Here is a 17,486-nt window from a genome sequence, read left to right as displayed (position 1 = left end):
CCTCCTCAACACCTGTTTCTCCTGGGACTTTGAAATTCTGAGGAATGGAAGGTTGAATCTCAAATGCTCAGACCATTCTGTTGAGGCTTTCCCACATTGTACAGTGAATCAAGAAAAGCAGCAGCATTAATCTAAATTACAGATAAACTACTCCTAGTCATGCTACAAAAACTTCTAGATTAACCTGTTTTCCTCACTTATGGTCTGGTATGGACAGACTGTTCCATGCTCTGTTATCTCATTTCTCAAAGGGCAAAGTTTTTTTTTCTTTTTTATATCTTTATTGGAGTATAACTGATTTACAATGTTGTGTTAGTTGCTGCTGTATAACAAAGTGAATCAGCTATACGTATACATATATCCCCATATCCCCTTCCTCTTGAGCCTCCCTCCCACCCTCCCTATCCCATCACTCTAGATGGTCACAAAGCACCAAGCTGATCTCCCTGTGCTATGCAGCAGCTTCGCACTAGCTATCTATTTTACATTTGGGAGTGTGTATGTCAATGCTACTCTCTCACTTCATCCCACCTTCCCCTTCCCCCTCTGTGTCCTCAAGTCTCTTCTCTACTTTTGCATCTTTATTCCTGCTTTGCCACTAGGTTCATCAGTACCATTTTTTTTATATTCCATATATGTGCGTTAGCATCTGGTATTTGTTTTTCTATTTTCTGACTTATTTCGCTCTGTATGACAGACTCTAGGTCCATCCACCTCATTACAAATAACTCAGTTTTGTTCCTTTTTGTGGCTGAGTAATATTCCATGGTATATATGTGCCACATCTTCTTTATCCACTCATCTTTCAGTGGACATTTAGGTTGCTTCCATGACCTGGCTATTGTAAATAGTGCTGCAATGAACACTGTGGTACATGTGTCCTTTTGAATTATGGTTTTCTCAGGGTATATGCCCAGTAGTGGGATTGCTGGGTCACATGGTAGTTCCATTTTTAATTTTTTAAGGAACCTCCATACTGTTCTCCATAGTGGCTGTATCAATTTACATTCCCACCAACAGTGCAGGAGGGTTCTCAAAGGGCAAAATTACACACTCAACTAGCTTATACGGCACAACTGAAGACAATTCAAATTAAGGAAAATAACTTTTACCTCTTATTTTTAAATGGTTTTCAATCCAAGGTTGTATAGTTTTCAATAATTCAGATAAAAGTTCTTACATTTTATTTAATACTCTGTGCACTACAGGATAAAGCACCATTATTTAGTAGGCTAACAATGTTAAAATATCTTTTAAAGGGGTTTTAAGATGTTTTGGTTTGGGGAGAGGGATCTTAGTAATTCCCTTTATTCAGTTTAGAACATCACACTTCCTGTGTGATGAAACATAACTCTTAATGCTTTTAAATATTTGCACAGAAAAAACAATGACCTTCTGATATCTGTATTACCACAGGGTTAAAAATTTTTCCCTACAGATAAATTTTAAAACTTTAAAGGCTCACTCTAAAAAAACAAACAAAAAGAAAATAAATCCAAATGAATTCCACTTTTTAAAATACTGTGTACATTTCTATTCAATCACTTCCCTGAACAATATTATATAAAAATTTAAGAAATTCCTCTTGTTCTTTTAAATTGTGTAAGTACTGATAAATTCTTTTATCTTAAAAAAAAAATCAAATTTTAAAGTAAGCTTCATCTCACTTACTGTGGAAGCCAGCATGGATCCTCCAAACCAAACTGCATATCGCTGCATGTGGTGTGTAATGACTTGTACATCAATAGGTTTTGGCTATAAGAGACATAGTAAGATCAGTTCAATGGTAAATTCATACAACAATTTCTGTATCATTTAACCTTAGATGTACATACTCAAAAATAAGTAAATAAAACTTTAAAAGATGCGGGGGGAGGGGTACACATGGCAAAACAGAATACAACAAAAACAAATTAAGCTAATTTTATTATTTTTCTAAAAACATAACCACACTGAAGTGAGGGAAAGGAACTAACCCAGGTAACCTGTGAACACAATATTATGGCTAGGTCCTCAGGCTTAAGATAAAAACTAAGCAAACACTGAACTCCAGTTAGCGGGTCTATTTGTCACAGTGGTATGGATTAATAATTCTGAAACTACGATATATGTATTCCAGGATTGAGCACAAACAAATGTATTATAGAAAACAGAAGCCAGGTTTCTCACTGTCTGGGAAGAACATTACAAATATAGGAAGGTAGAAGGCTAGAATGAACCTTATGGTGTTCTGGAACTTGCATTTATCAGTATGAATCCATAGTTTTTAATTTATATAAATAGAGCCAACTAGATATAGATGGATACTCACACGTATCCTAGCTCTGACTGCCAAAAAGGCCTAGAAGCAGTGACCCCTCAGTAGCAATGAATATACCTAGTGTCCAATTCTTGGTTGTTGTTTTTTTTTTAATTGAAGTATAGTTGATTTACAATATTGTGTTAGTTTCAGGTGTACAGCAAAGTGATTCATATTTTTTTTCAGATTATTTTACATCAGAGGTTATTATAAGATATTGAATATAGTTCCCCATGCTATACAGTAAATCTTTTTGCTTAGCTATTTTATGTATAGCGTAAAACTTTGTTTCTTAATAGCATTCTCCACTAAAAGGAACAAGGGTGCATTGAAACAAAATGGCTGATTACGAGACTGGAGAAGAGAAAGTACAAGATGAACCTGCAATATGTTGCTGTTCCAGAAAATAAGGAAGTACCTGAAGAATACTGGGGCCACAACAAAAGGAATAAAAACCACCTCTGAATGATTCCTACTGGCCAAATCTGAGAAAATTTGAGCATCAAAATTAATAATAGTATAATGATATGTTGATATTATATCACACTGATATTAATGATACAGCATATAGAATAACTGAGAAATCAGGAGTTCATAGATATAACTTAATGAATGAATGAACGAGGTGGAAGGAAATACTCTTCCTTCCAGTAAAGTGAGACTATAAAACATAGAAGAAATGACAGAATTTGCAAAATACCATTTGGCCGCTACCACAGTAATAACTATTTTAGGAAAGAAAAATGGGTATTAAAACCAGTGGGTGAGAGTTGGATGAAAATCAGGATAGTTACATAGTCTGAAAGTATCTCCCCATAAGATTCTTATTAAATATAAAGGAAAAAATAACTTTATAATAGAGGAACCAGACAGACACTTAACCAGGTGATCAAAGTTAGCATATGGGACAAATCATATCATGTGTCTAGTGATACAATGCACTAAAAAGAATACAACATCACTTCTGCGGTATTACTGCCAAAAATGCAAAATCTGAACCTAATCATAACAAAACATCAGACAACCCCAAACTGAGAAAGATTCTGCAAAATAAGTTGCTTGTACTCTTCAAAAATATTAAGGTTATAAAAGATAAAAAACACGAGTACTTTTTCCAGATTAAAGGGAAATGATACCTAATTCAAACATGTGATCCTGGATTGAATCTTAGACCAGGAAAAAATAAAATAAATGTATTTTTTTCCTTTTTCTATAAAGAACAATAATAGGAGAAATTTGAATCAGGTCTATAACTAGATAAAATATTGTGTATCAAGGTTAATTTTGTTGATAACTGTAATGGTCTATTTTTAGGAAATACACAATAGAATATTTAGGGGTAATGGGCCATCATATCTGCAACTCATTCTCAAATAGTTCAGAAAAAGGTATATGTGTGTATTTGCATACAGACATATATTTATAAAAACAGAATAATAAAACTAGTATAAAATGCTAAAATTTGGGGAATCTAGGAGAACAATGTATAGGAATCTTCTACTAGATTTTGCCAAGTTTTTTAAAGCATGAAATTATGTCAAAATAAAAAATTTTAAAACTTAAATGTCATAAAAAGATCTGGCTTTTTTTGTTTAAAAAAAAAAGCTGTTTGGCTGCCATTTAAAATTGGATTGACAAGAAATAAAGCCAGATTTAAAAACAAATACATAAAGATGTTATGAAGATCTATAAAAATGACTACTGAGTAAAATAAAAGGGAAGGAGGCAGAGTACTCTAGTATACAGGTTTTTCCTGCCTCTCCCATTGCAGAGCACAGGCTCCGGATGTGCAGGCTCAGCGGCCATGGCTCATGGGCCCAGCCGCTCCACGGCATGTGGGATCCTCCCGGACCGGGCATGAACCCATGTCCCCTGCATCGGCAGGCGGACTCTCAACCACTGCGCCACCAGGGAAGCCCTCTCATTTCTTATTTAGAAATATACAGGCTTAAAAATATTTTGAACATTTTTACTTTACTGAAATATTGTTTTCAAAAACAGCATTTCTTTTGTCATTTCATGTACCTGTAATGAGTCATTACAAACTAAACAAGTACTTTTTACTGTACTCCAAGGGATAAGTTTAAGATAATCAAAATTTAGGGGCTGAAAACAGTCAGCTGTCATGCAGTTTCTCAACAAGCAGCAATACAAGAGTGTTGTAGTTTACGTTTAAGTAATTTTGAGTGACTGTGGTAGTCTCAGATGAAGCCCTCGTTCTTGGTAGTTTTCCAAGTTGAATAAAATGTGTTTTACTTAGCAACATGCCCTCTGAATCAATGTTTTGCTTCAATATCCCACATTTAACGAAAATGAAACAAAATTTACTGAAATTCTGTCTTATAAATACATACAGCAGTCATCTGAGAATTTAAGGCTAATTCTGACCTTTTGCCAGCAAGCCCAAAATTACAGGACACGTAACAGAAAGGTTGTTTTGCTGAACCACCAATTTGATTCCACACTAATGAGGCTGTATGGGAGAGGCTAGAGTCTGTGAAAGCAGGCTTGACCACACAACCGCCTCTCTCTCTCAACTCTGCTTTGCTGTCCTGCTGTAAAAGGTATTTAAAATTTTGTGGACCCATAAAGAATATTATTGCTGGAATATGCAAGGAATCTACTATATATAAATTATCTGTTTGAGACAGATATCAAAAAAATCTCTCTCGTGGCTATAACCAAGAATATTTTCCAGAAATGTAGGTAATATCCTAGAGGAATGGAATGACCGAGAATATCATGAATATGAATCTATAAAATTAACCACTTTCCATTAGAATACCTCAGGTTCCTTTTATCTTTCTAAATAAAAGAAAGTTGGCAGACATTTTGCATTCCCAATATAATAATCAAGGCACCCTCAACCCTCCCACCAATAACTGAGAAAACCAACCTTCAATCTACCACCACTCAATTCCTCACTTAATTTCAGCCTGGCATCTACAGTTCTTTTCAAATCTCTTTGCAAGCGACGTCCGAAGTCCCTGAACATGGTTGAACCTCCAGAGAGGACAATATTCTGTATTAGTGGACAAAATAAATAAATAAATACAACTTTTATGTAAGAGAAAGAAGAAAAAATTTTAAAGATACAAGAAACGGTACTAAAATCCTATTATACCCCTTTGAAGAGAGGTGTTTTAAAATTTACATTCACCAAGAGAGAAAACAAAGAAGTTTTTAAAAAGTATGACCTAGAATAACTATTTTGCTGTAAATACTGACCTTGTAGAGAGGACGTCTGACATCAATAGGACAATTCTGAATTACTTCATCTACAACTTCTGAGATAGGCTGAGTAAAGTCTGGATTAGCAAACTGAAAAGTAAATTGGACATATGACAGAGATTAGACCACTACTGACTTAAATATCACAATAAAAAATTAAGAAAGCTTTCAGTTCAAAAATAAAAGGACTTCTAAAAACCATAAATTCTGGTCTCTGATTCAAATTAAAGACACTGAAATCAGAGATTTCAGAAGAAATCAAATTAAAATAATGATCATATATACCATTTCATAACCACCAGAATAGCAAACATGTAAAGCCAAACATACTATGAGCTGGCAAAAATCTGTGCAACACTTTACAATGCTGATGAGAATATATATTGATATAAACACTCTGGAGAACAATTTGGCAACATCTAATAAAATTTAAAATGTACCACTACTAACTCCACTTCTTATAACAAACCCCAAAGAAACTCCCACACATGTGCTATTACATAAAGGCATAAAATTATAGCAGCTTTGCTCCTAAGAGTAAAAACAACCCAGAAGTCCACCAGCAGGGTATGATATAAATAAAATGCTGTGCCATCAATCCTCATTATTCATGGATTTGGTTATCTGCAAATTTGCCTACTCGCTGAAGTTATTTGTAACCCTGAAATCTGTATCTGCGGTGCTTTCACATGGACATGCGCATGTGCAGAGCTGCGAAAACTGGAGCTGACATTGACATTCACAGCTCAGGTGGAACCAGGCAACGCTCTGCCTTCTTGTTTCAGCTTTTATACTACAAGTAAGTCTCCTTTTCATGATCTCTTAGTGCCACAGTTTTCCCATTTTTGTCGGTGATTTTGCTGTTTAAAAATGACCCCCAAGGATAGTGTGAAGTACTGTCTGCTGCTCCTAAAGCACAAGAAGGCCGTGATGTGCCTTATGGAGAAAATACAGTGTTAAATAAGTTTCATTTAGGCACGAATTATATAGTGCTGTTGACCCTGAGCTCAATGTTAATAAATCAATAATATCTATTTTAAAATGTGTCTTTAAACAGAAACACACATAAAACAAGGTTACGTGTTTCAGTGACAAAAATGTTGTAGTCTGAGCCTCACAGGACCCTAACTTTGCATTTCCCTTAGGAGCAGTGGCTCAGCATTCACTAATTCAGTGTTTACAGCAACTTTATATAACATCTACTGTGAATAACAAGAATGAACTGTATTATTCACAGGATGATATACTCATAGTCAAAATAAACAATTTCCAAATAGTGACACGCATTTTTTTAAACTTGAATGATTCCATATATGCAAATTTTTTAAAATATATTTTTCTTATGGATACATGTACATTTAAAAACACAGACTGGAAACACACTAAATTCATGACTGTGATTACCTCAGGAGGAAGAAAGGATGAAAAGGAAGTAGAGAAAGGAAAGGGTCTGAGGAAGGTATTCTTTCTGTAGTTAATTTCACTTAAAAAATATATGAAAAATGTTAAAATATTAGTTATGTGTTTATTTGGGGTGGTTAAGTACATGTGCGTTATACAATACACTTTTCAGAATATTTTTTTTAACAGACTGATTAGATGGGTAGGCTTGAGATGGAAAGTTGTTTGACAATTTAAACTATTACAGAAATGGAATGAGGTTAAAGATAATAAATAATTTTAAATTTAATTTTTTTATATAACAAAGAGGTCTGATACAAGGAGAAACAATATTAGGGAAAGCTTCCTTTTTACCCATCATTTATTTTTATATGCATGCCTATAGCCCTCCTACATCAGGCTGTATGTTTCCTGAGAGGAACCACAAAAAAGAAAAACATAAAGAAGTTTTCAAATGCTGGATCTCAGAATTTAACTTGTATTCCTAAACAAAGATCTCATTTTACCAAAATTTTTCAAAAATATGTGTAAGTTGCCATGTCGTTAAAATTGGAAAGGAAATGCTAGAAGGGATTTTTCCTAGATTAAAATAAAAGGTCAGAATCTAGCTCTAATTTGTCAAAAATAAATAGGTGTACTTTATTAAAATGAACACAATTTAAAATATTGTCTAGAAAATGAGCTGCCAACAACCTCTCTTGGCCTCTCATTTCTAGAATTAGGTTGTCTTAATGGGAGAGACAACATTCCTTTGTTCATTAAACTGATTCCATAACTTGACTGATAATTATCAGGCATGTGTCAGGTTTTTACAATTTTTTAAATTAGTTTTAAGTTATTTAGAGGGTGGGCACGCAATGGAGAGGTTTAATGTTACCTGAGTAATGAAGCATAATGACAGAAAATATTTTAATTTACATAAAGTAAAATACCACTAACAAAGGTTCTACTGACCTCTACTACCACAGTAAGAGAAAAGAAACTGGCAGTCAAAATCTGATTTTCTGAAACATGCTGATGAGTGTTAAGAAACCCTAACAGGGATATACAGTGGGTATAAAAATGTGGCTCATACTGAGTCTCAAGAACCCAACCTACAGATTAGGGAATGTTTTATCTGTCAGAGGTGGTCTGTATTGTATTCTGTGGAAAAATGGGAAAATATAGCTCAACTTGGCTGCCTTCCTATGCCATTTATAGGCAAGCTCAGGTTACAGGCAGGGACTAGCTTAGCTGATGGTTAACTGGAATGAGCAGAACTGGAATCCTGAAAATGTTATCTTATCAACTTGTTGATATAAAACTTTCAAATTCTCTTTGTGGTTCTTTGTTAGCCATTTCTTCAGTATTTACCTAAAACAATAATGTATACACACACACATGCACATGAGATTAACCTTCCTGTAATTATTTTTCTACCTTTAAGACAGTTTGTCTGCTATACCATGAGCTAGCAAAAGGCAGGGATAGGGTCATTCATTCCTGTGCTATGTACCTGTATGTCCTCCTCACAGTAATTTTTAATCAGGAATATACAAAAGAAAATATTTATAAACCTTTAAGTATTCACATACCCTGGGATCTACCCACAGAATTCCTGATTTAGGAAGAAATGGAGTCTGATTTGAAAATATCCTTTGAAAAAGCTCACGGACTACTGTGCTGCAGAACCCCAGGTGAGAACAAGTAGAATAATATACAGTAGAGAAGCAAGCAATGAATATTTCTTAAATAAATTTAGGAAAAAAGAATAAATTAACAATAAAGTGTTGGAGATTTATTCGATACTTTAATACTAATAGGCTCAACTTAGGGTCCCTATTAATATCTATAGGACTTTTCTTTCACTTGCAGCAAAAGGATTAGTCCTGCTTAACTGCTGCTTGATCAGGTCTTAGTATTACTGCAAGTAGTTATCAAGGAAGAAGTATCTTTTTTCTCTTCTGAAAAATTTATAGGGAATGTACCCAACTAAAGCACAGCAGCCCAAAGAGGTTTGTCAAAAAAATTTTAATTTCCTTTTTAAAAAAAAAATGAAGTGCTAAACCCATTCCTTCTAAAAACAGTTCTTTCTACTATTTATGATAAATTTAGCAGTTCAATAATAAATATCCCCTTATTCTTTCACACATTTTTTTTTTTTTTTTTTTTTTTTTTTTTGCGTTACGTGGGCCTCTCACTGCTGTGGCCTCTCCCGTTGGGGAGCACAGGCTCCGGACATGCAGGCTCAGCGGCCATGGCTCACGGGCCCAGCCGCTCTGCGGCATGTGGGATCTTCCCGGACTGGGGCACGAACCCGTATCCCCTGCATCGGCAGGCGGACTCTCAACCACTGCGCCACCAGGGAAGCCCTCTTTCACACATTTTATCTTCAGTGTTCAATCAAGCTCAAATGCCCACACTTTCATCTAACCAAAACAAAACAAAACCAAAAACTGAGCAAACCCTTCAAATGACAGAAATATCTAAAATTACAGAAGAATCTTAATATTAACTTGGGAAGTGACACAGTTCATACGATACAAAAAACAGGTCTGTTCTTGGAAAACGTGGTGAACTGAACACACACATATCTAATCTTGCTCTTTCTCTATTAAAAGCACCAATATAGAGAATTTTTTAAGGCATAATCCCCAAGTATGGAGAGAACAGAACAGGAAGAAACAGCAACAATATTTGGTAAAACAGAATCTGAAAAGCAGATGGATAAGACCATGCACTCCCCCTAAAACACTTAATAAGTCATCAGTAGGAAAAGCCACGAATCAAGCTGTATCACAAATCCCCCAAAGAACTAGCTGTACCTGCCAGCGCTGAAATTAAGTTAGAAGGAGGGCAGGGAGGAAGGCTGGCAGAAAGCCTCTCTGAGGAGCAGTTAAAGCCCCAGATCCCCTCCAAAGAAGTCTATCAAATGCCTCCTCATCATCCAAGGAGAAAACTGGTTAGCCTATACTCTCAACGGAATAAAGCAGAGTGCCAGGACTCTACACACAACTGAAAGGAATGAAAGCAGCAGGATTTTAAGTGAAGGTATTCATGGAGCCTACTGCTAACACATAAATACCAACCCTCTTCCTCAGTTTGGCTGCCAACCTTTACTCTCTAGGCAGGAGTCTTCTCTGGGAACTGGATTACCCGAAATGATCTGAAGAAACACACATAGGGCTATCCTCCAAAGAAAAAGCCATAGTCAACAAGTCCTACTCACAAAGCTTAGATTTCCAACAGGCTGAGCATCCCCCTCCTAAATGAGTGATCCCCTGGAGTCTCTAGCATGTAAAATATAGGTACCAAAACAAAGAGAAAGGCAACTTGGAAGAAAGCAGAAAGAAGAAAACTTAAAAAAAAAAAAAAAACAACCTCTGACTAGTATCCTCAGAGAGTCAAAAGATATGCAACCATGAAACAAGTACACGGTAGCATAAAAAAGGAGTATCAAAAGCAGAGGTAGGGGAAGTTCTTGAAAATTAAGTATGTTACCAGAAATAAAAAATTCAATAGAGGGTCCAGAAGGCAAAGTTGGAGAAATCATCTAGAGATCAGAACAAAAGCGCAAAGAGAAGAGAAAAATATCACAGCAGAATGCTAAGGAACAAAGCAAAGATCTACAAGTATCTATCTGGAGAGGAAAAGAAAAGGTCCTATACAAGGTTTAGAAATCAGAGCAGTTTTTCACTTCAAGTTATAATGAAAGCAACCAAGCAGTAGTTTCAAAATGCTGAAGGAAAATAATTTCCAATCTAGAATTCTACACCCAAACTACCAAACAAGTGTGAAGATAAAACGAATACATTTTCAGACATGCAAGGTCTTAAAGTGTTCATTTCCCATGTACCCTTTTTATCAGGGACTCTACTGGCAGATGATCTCCACCAAAGTAAAGAAGTAGACAGTAAGAAAGGGAAAGACACAGGACAGAGGAAAGAGGGATCTAACTCTAACACAAGAGAGAGGCAAAGGGAATCCCCAGAATGATGGTGAACTCTCTATCAGGTGCAGAAGGAAACAAGTTCGGATTGGGACATATCAGATGCTCTGGAAAATTAAACTGATGAAAAAACCCTATGCATCTGAGTATGCTGAAAAGACAGATTCAAAGTGAATTAATGACAATTATTTTAAAACTAAGTAGACAACTTATTAATGATTCTGTGGGAAAACAAAATACTAGACAGGAAAATATTTCATGGTAAACTACATGGCTCACATCTAAATAAAATTTGTGTTCACCAACATATAAGCACTGGATTTTTACCTAATTGAAGTTACAATCTAACTATTGGGACAAAAGATTATGAAAAGGTACTGTTTGTGTTGGAGACAAAGGGAGAAAAGAAAAGGCAATCCTCCTCTTCCATAGCTAGCTAGAAGTTGACAGAAAAATATCTAAAACTGAAAAAACTTGAAGTTGCAATATAACCAAAGCTGTTTGCAGCTATGGATGCAATCACCAAAAGAATCAACTAATAAGAGTATACCTCTAGAAAAAAAATGGGGAAATATACACAGGGCACTCCTACTTTTTGCTAGAATTTAAACAACTAGGACTTTTAAACAATGTGCATATACATAACTAATTTTTTTTTAACTTTAAGAAAGAGAAAAGAAAACAGATTTCTCATAGAAGAAATTTCAAAGAAAAAAAAGCTATGGAGACGAAAAGATGTTTCAAAGTTTTAAAAAACAATAAGAAAACTTCGTATATCAAACAATAAAGATTACTTAAATTAATAAAAAAAATTATATATGAAACCTTAAACAGCAAGATATATTTTCACCCAGACAACTATCCCTTTTCTAAGCAATATGACACAACCAAAACACATTTTATTTACATATCTAATGTTTCAAGGTTTTTAAGACAGTCAAGATGTTAGCTAAAGATATCTGTAAAGAGTATTTCACTCAAACGCTTCTTCTTTTGAAACCCAGGGTATCTCCTTCCATGCTATTATCTATCTTGTGGATCCCATTCATCTAAGACTCTGGTTCAGAATCTTCCATGATACTCTAATTCCTGTCCTCAACTTAGGGTTTTAACATCTCTCTCCAACATTTCAACTTCAAAACAACTGATGTTCCTTAACTCAAGTGATCTTAAATCCACTTCTACTTCAGCCACTCACATATACATGGCCCCACTGGAAAATCTGCCCTGATTTCCAGCTACATGTGGTTCTCTCTCTCCATCCTCTGGAATCCCCAATACAATGACAGAGGGAAAGTACAAGGAAACTTAAATGCTCAAGGATGAAAAAAGGAGATAAGGAAACAATAAAATAATCCAACCCTGTTTGGATGACAGAAAAGGGACTTTACATCCTAAGTGTTTCCAGAGCACCCTGTAGCACCTTCAAAATTGCCAGAAATTGAAGGTATAAGAAACTACATAAGGAAAGAAATTATTATAGAGAACCAACAAGGGCCTACTATATAGCACAGGGAACTACTCAATATTTTGTAATAACCTATAAGGGAAAAGAATCTGAAAAAAGAATATATATATACATATATATATATAAAAATAACTGAATCACTGTGCTGTACACTTGAAACTAACACGATATTGTAAATCAACTATACTTCAATTAAAAAAAATACTAGGTGGAAAATAAAGAAAGAAATTGTTAAAATTCTCTACGTGGAATAGTGACACCCCCAGGTTCCTTTCCAGACCTGGTATAACCAGGTAGTTAACTACAATGTCCATGAATAAATGAAAGAAAGAATATACGAACAAACAAAATGACATAAATGAAGAAATGAGGCAAAAATTTAGGAAAAACTAAATTTTAAGAGAAAAAAAATCACATTACTACCTCAAAAACAAACAACATTGACGGGTAGGATATTATAAATACTGTCATACTATTGATTTAACATAACAGCCAATAACATGACAGACAGGCTAAGAGAAAAGAGGCTCTAGAAACAAAATCAACTAAAAGGAGGTTAGCAGATAAACTACTTACATTGATATATCAAGAAACAGCAGTATAAGCACTGTATTTTGAAATCTGGAAGTAATTACCAAGAGTAATGGCTACGTAAGAGCTAGTGGCTGCTCTGCACATCACTGTCAGTGTTATCTGTCTTTTAAAACCATGCGCACATATCCTTTTTAATTTAAAGAACTGCAAAGCAAATGTGCTGTCTAAAATCTGAAAACTCCTGTACACTTGTCTGACAACAGTGCCCTATCCTTCTGGCGCTCACTCCTTTGCTCCCCGTTTCCAACTATATGCCAATTCATCATGACCTCCAACCCTTGCCGGTATCCCTCACTATCTCTACGTAATTCAGCCTTCCGGATTCCCTCTCTTCTCTGAGCTGCACCACTTTAACCTCTTGCCTTGGCAAAGCCCTTTGCTCCTTTCCCAATACTGCCTGGTGGGGTGGGGCAGGGGGCGGGGACGACACCATTCTATGACTACAAGCTCTGAGTATCTAATTTCAGTGGTGCCCCACGACTAATAATACAGTCACCTTCTCAATTCTCAAGAGTGATTCCAAGTCACTATTCTCTCCCAGCCCTCAACCTTCTGTCTGATCCCTTCTCCAACACAAGAGCTTGATTCCAGTTCATGAAAAATAATTAAAGCTATGAACTATGATGATAAACTTCTTCAGCTATCTGCCTGCTCCTCTAACCCCTTCCAGCTCCACATTTTCCTGCACCCATACTTAATCCCTTACCTGTCCCTGGAGTAACCCCTCTTAAAAATAAAACTAACCTCAGCCTTCTTACAACTGACTTCTTACCAGTTCCCTGTAGCCACTAAGCTTTTCCTTTATAGCCGCCTCTCACGATGCCCACAACTGACAATTCCCAGACCTTTACCTCTCACTGATGCGACACACTGCCTCTATCACACCATTCCATTGAAATTGCTCCTCTAGGATCACCACTAATCTGGATGCTAAAACCCCATGGGTATTTCTCAAATTTCCTCTATCACCTCACTGTACCAACTGGCACTATTTAACCTCCTCCCTCCCTGAAACATTCACTTCTCTCAATGTCAGCACCACAATCCCTTGGCTTGTCTCCTTCCTTTCTATATGTTTCAGTATCCTCTGCAGGCTTCTCTTACTCTGCCTGTCTATGAAGTGTTAGTGTGCACTAAGGCCCCATCCTTCCCACTCCACATTCTCTGCCTGGCCAGTATCCTTCTTTGCACCATATATGGTGATGACTTGACATCTATCCTCACTCCAGGACACATGCCCCAGTTCAAAACCCTTAGAACCCAAGTGTTCATTTTCAAACTTTTTTGAAGATGCATAGTAAACTCACCTCATTCTACCTTATCTATCTTATCCTTCCGTTTTCCTAACTTCAGTGATGGCAAAACATTGAGTTGCTCAAATTACAAACCTGGGAATCATCACAGATTCTTCATATTCTTACTCCCCTCACATCCAAGCAATCGGTAAATCATGTCGATTCTATTCTTACTCTCACCTCCTTTCTCATTCTCACTGACCTACTGACTTTTTTTCATCTGGGAAACTGCAATAAACTCACCTGTTTCCAACACAATTCATTCTGTTCCTATCTATCCAACCCAGTGCAACCAGAGTGACCTTTCCCATACCATATATAAATCTGTGTCATTTCCATGCTGAACATTTCTGCACAAGCACAGAATCCAGTAAACTCCTTTGCATAGCATTTTAGTTTCTCATTAACACCTATCTGGATCCATCTCCTACCACTCTCTTCCTTTGTACTTTATTATCTAGCTCTCTTACACCCCAGACCTCTACCCAGCTTATATATATATAGTTCTCTGCCAGAAATGTACTCCCCTAACATACCTGCCTGAGAAATACCCATTCATCCTTTCTCAGTTCAACTGTTATCTCCTTTAAGAAGTTTCCCTGATTCTCCCAAGCAGACTTAGATGCTTTCTTCCCATGCCCTCACCAGATACATGCATTCATTAATATACCATTTTTTTAGATATTCATCTCTCATTCTTTCAGCTTGATTAGAGCAAGATAAATAATTTTTCATCTTAAATACACAATGCTTAAACTGAGATCATGAAAACTGTATTCACTTACCACTTGCTGACTGAGTAAACAATATTAAACAAACTATTCTTACTGCTGAATAAGCAGAATAGGCATTTAATGTTACTAATTCTAATACAAAAAGTTCTTATACTAACTTACTAGAAGAATTTTTCATTATTAAAAGCTCATATTTCATTAATTTAATATAGCCTGTATGTTGCTAACACTTCATAAAGAGAGAAGACTATTTTGCTAATAGTTAAATATTTTGTTATGATAGTCAATTGAGGGTTCTTTGTATAATGGTTATTTTATATGGGAGGAGGAGGAGAGAGTTCTAGAACATCTCCTAAAATATTTTATTTAAATGACCATGAATTTAAGGGCTCCCCACCCTCCATGACCCCAAGTAAGTCACAAATATTAGATAAAAGTTTCATTTTTCTAAATGTATGAAATATAGTAACTGTTTACCCAGTTTTAACACACAGGCAATTTTTTTCTTGAAAAATATGACTCACTATAGTATTTTAGTATACAAAAGAAAGTTCCTGAGATTAACTCCTCTGATATAGTTGACTGATATTTTCTGCTGAATATTTCAAAACAATTCCATCTAAAAAAAAAAAAACTTACCTCTGGATGAAAAAATATTTCAGGTCCCAAGAATCTCTCATATCCAACATCAATGGAAAATTCTTTCTTTGAGATAGCATTGATTCCAGTATACTGTTTAATCCACTTTGATCCATCTGTATCATACTTGTTAAATTCTTTTACTAAATCTGGGCAGACATAACTATAGCGCTCCTAGAAAAAGAAATGAGTAATTTTTTCCTCTTGCTTTAGGAAAAGCAAAACAGAATGGCATATTTTCAGTAAACTAAAATCAAATGAAAAAACATCTTCAGAAAATAAAATTAGCAAATTTAGCTGAAGAAAATTTTATGTTCGGACGTTATCGTATGTGTAGTAAAAATAAACAGCTCATCTCCTATACATAACTGAAGGTTTCACAAATGAAGAGAATAAGACTTAAACTAAAGAGCCAATTTCTAATATTTCAGTGCTATTTCATGAAAGTACTCATTAATATCATCCAAAATTTTATGCTGTTTCAATAATTAAAGGAGTTCATATTTTAGAAAAAAGAAAAAAAATACACAAAGAACTGGAGAATAAATAGTTGATATAACCACACAAATTAATATAGTAAGAGGTACAAGTTATTAGGTATAAAATAAGCTTCAAGGATATATTGTATGACATGGGGAATACAGTCAATATTTTAAATGAAATACAACCTTTAAAAATTGTGAATCACTGTATTGTACACCTATAACATATAATATTATACAGCAACTAAACTACAGTTAAAAAAATTTTTTTTTTTTTTTTTTTTTACATATATAGATCTTTAATACCTATCTGGAACAAAAGATTATGGGCTAAGTGAGCAAAAGAAAAAAAACTGAAAATATAAACTATTCTTTTTTTACTATATCACCTGCAAGGCTGAATCACTGCATATTTGGATATACATCCTCAGTAAAAGTTTTCATCAAAAATGCAGTTCAAACATGTTATAACTTTCTATCTGCAATTTGTGGACTCCTGATTGCCAGTCTATTTCTTTTTTTTTTTTTTGAAGGAAAACACACATTTCACATATTTGTATACATCAATGATTCTATCCAAGATAGGTACAAATATTATTACTGATAATCAACACACATAATGGGAAAGAATACTGGAAAACAGAAGATAATTTGAGTATGTCATATTAGGTCTTCTTTCTCCAAATCTTGGAAGTAGGAATTACATGGAAATGATGATCCTTAAAAGACACTAATACTGAGCACTAGTATGCTCTAGAACAAATCCTTGGTGTTTTTGTTAATTTTTAAACTCCAGAGATTTCCCAAAGATGTTGAAACAGTAGTGTTCATATTAATTTTTTACATATTTAATTTTGATGCCACCTACCTGAGGTGACTTTTTGCAACCATTTACAAATTCCTTTACTACCTAGGAAGTAGTAAATTCATTTTCATTCCTATCCTTTGATAAGCAAGGAAAACACTATAATCATGCAAAGACCGTCAAATATATGGAGTTATTTTTACCTGGGAAGTTTTGCTTTGACATAGTTAAAACATTTGTGAGACCCAATGAAATTTTTTAGGTATGCTGACAAATGATAAATTTAAAAAGCTATGTTAAATATTTTGGTATTTTGCATGGAGCCCTGGTGTAGCATACAAATTATTAAAATACCTTACACAGCCTTCACATTTTTCGTCTATAGGCCATATCACTTGGGCCAACCATTGCCTCTATTCTACAGCCAAATGAATCAATGACATCAAAAATTTTGTTGTAACAGAAAACTGCTAGAATTAAAAATAAAGAAGTCAGCGAAAATTGAGATGTGAGGACTCTGAAGTGAACTAATTACAGGCATACCCCGTTTTACTGTGCTTCACCAATAATGTGTTTTTTACAAACTGAAATTTTCTGGTATCTCTGCATT

At 35.0% G+C, this 17,486-nt stretch overlaps 1 protein-coding gene across 1 annotated transcript in view; it reads right to left on the bottom strand.

Moving 5' to 3' along the window:
* ACTR3 (actin related protein 3) overlaps positions 1-17,486 on the bottom strand; it is a 61,670-nt gene that overhangs the window by 5,189 nt on the left and 38,995 nt on the right. The window contains exons 8-11 of the mRNA XM_060016924.1: positions 15,590-15,763; positions 5,528-5,620; positions 5,196-5,321; positions 1,672-1,755 (exon numbers count right to left, since the gene is read on the bottom strand). Of these exons, the coding sequence (XP_059872907.1) occupies positions 1,672-1,755; positions 5,196-5,321; positions 5,528-5,620; positions 15,590-15,763 (477 nt within the window). The remainder of the gene's footprint in view (positions 1-1,671; positions 1,756-5,195; positions 5,322-5,527; positions 5,621-15,589; positions 15,764-17,486) is intronic.

Source organism: Delphinus delphis, chromosome 7 (assembly GCF_949987515.2).
Source record: "Delphinus delphis chromosome 7, mDelDel1.2, whole genome shotgun sequence".
Taxonomy (NCBI): domain Eukaryota; kingdom Metazoa; phylum Chordata; class Mammalia; order Artiodactyla; family Delphinidae; genus Delphinus; species Delphinus delphis.
Note: the sequence above shows the minus strand (reverse complement) of the source record. Positions and strands in the feature narration are given on the sequence as shown.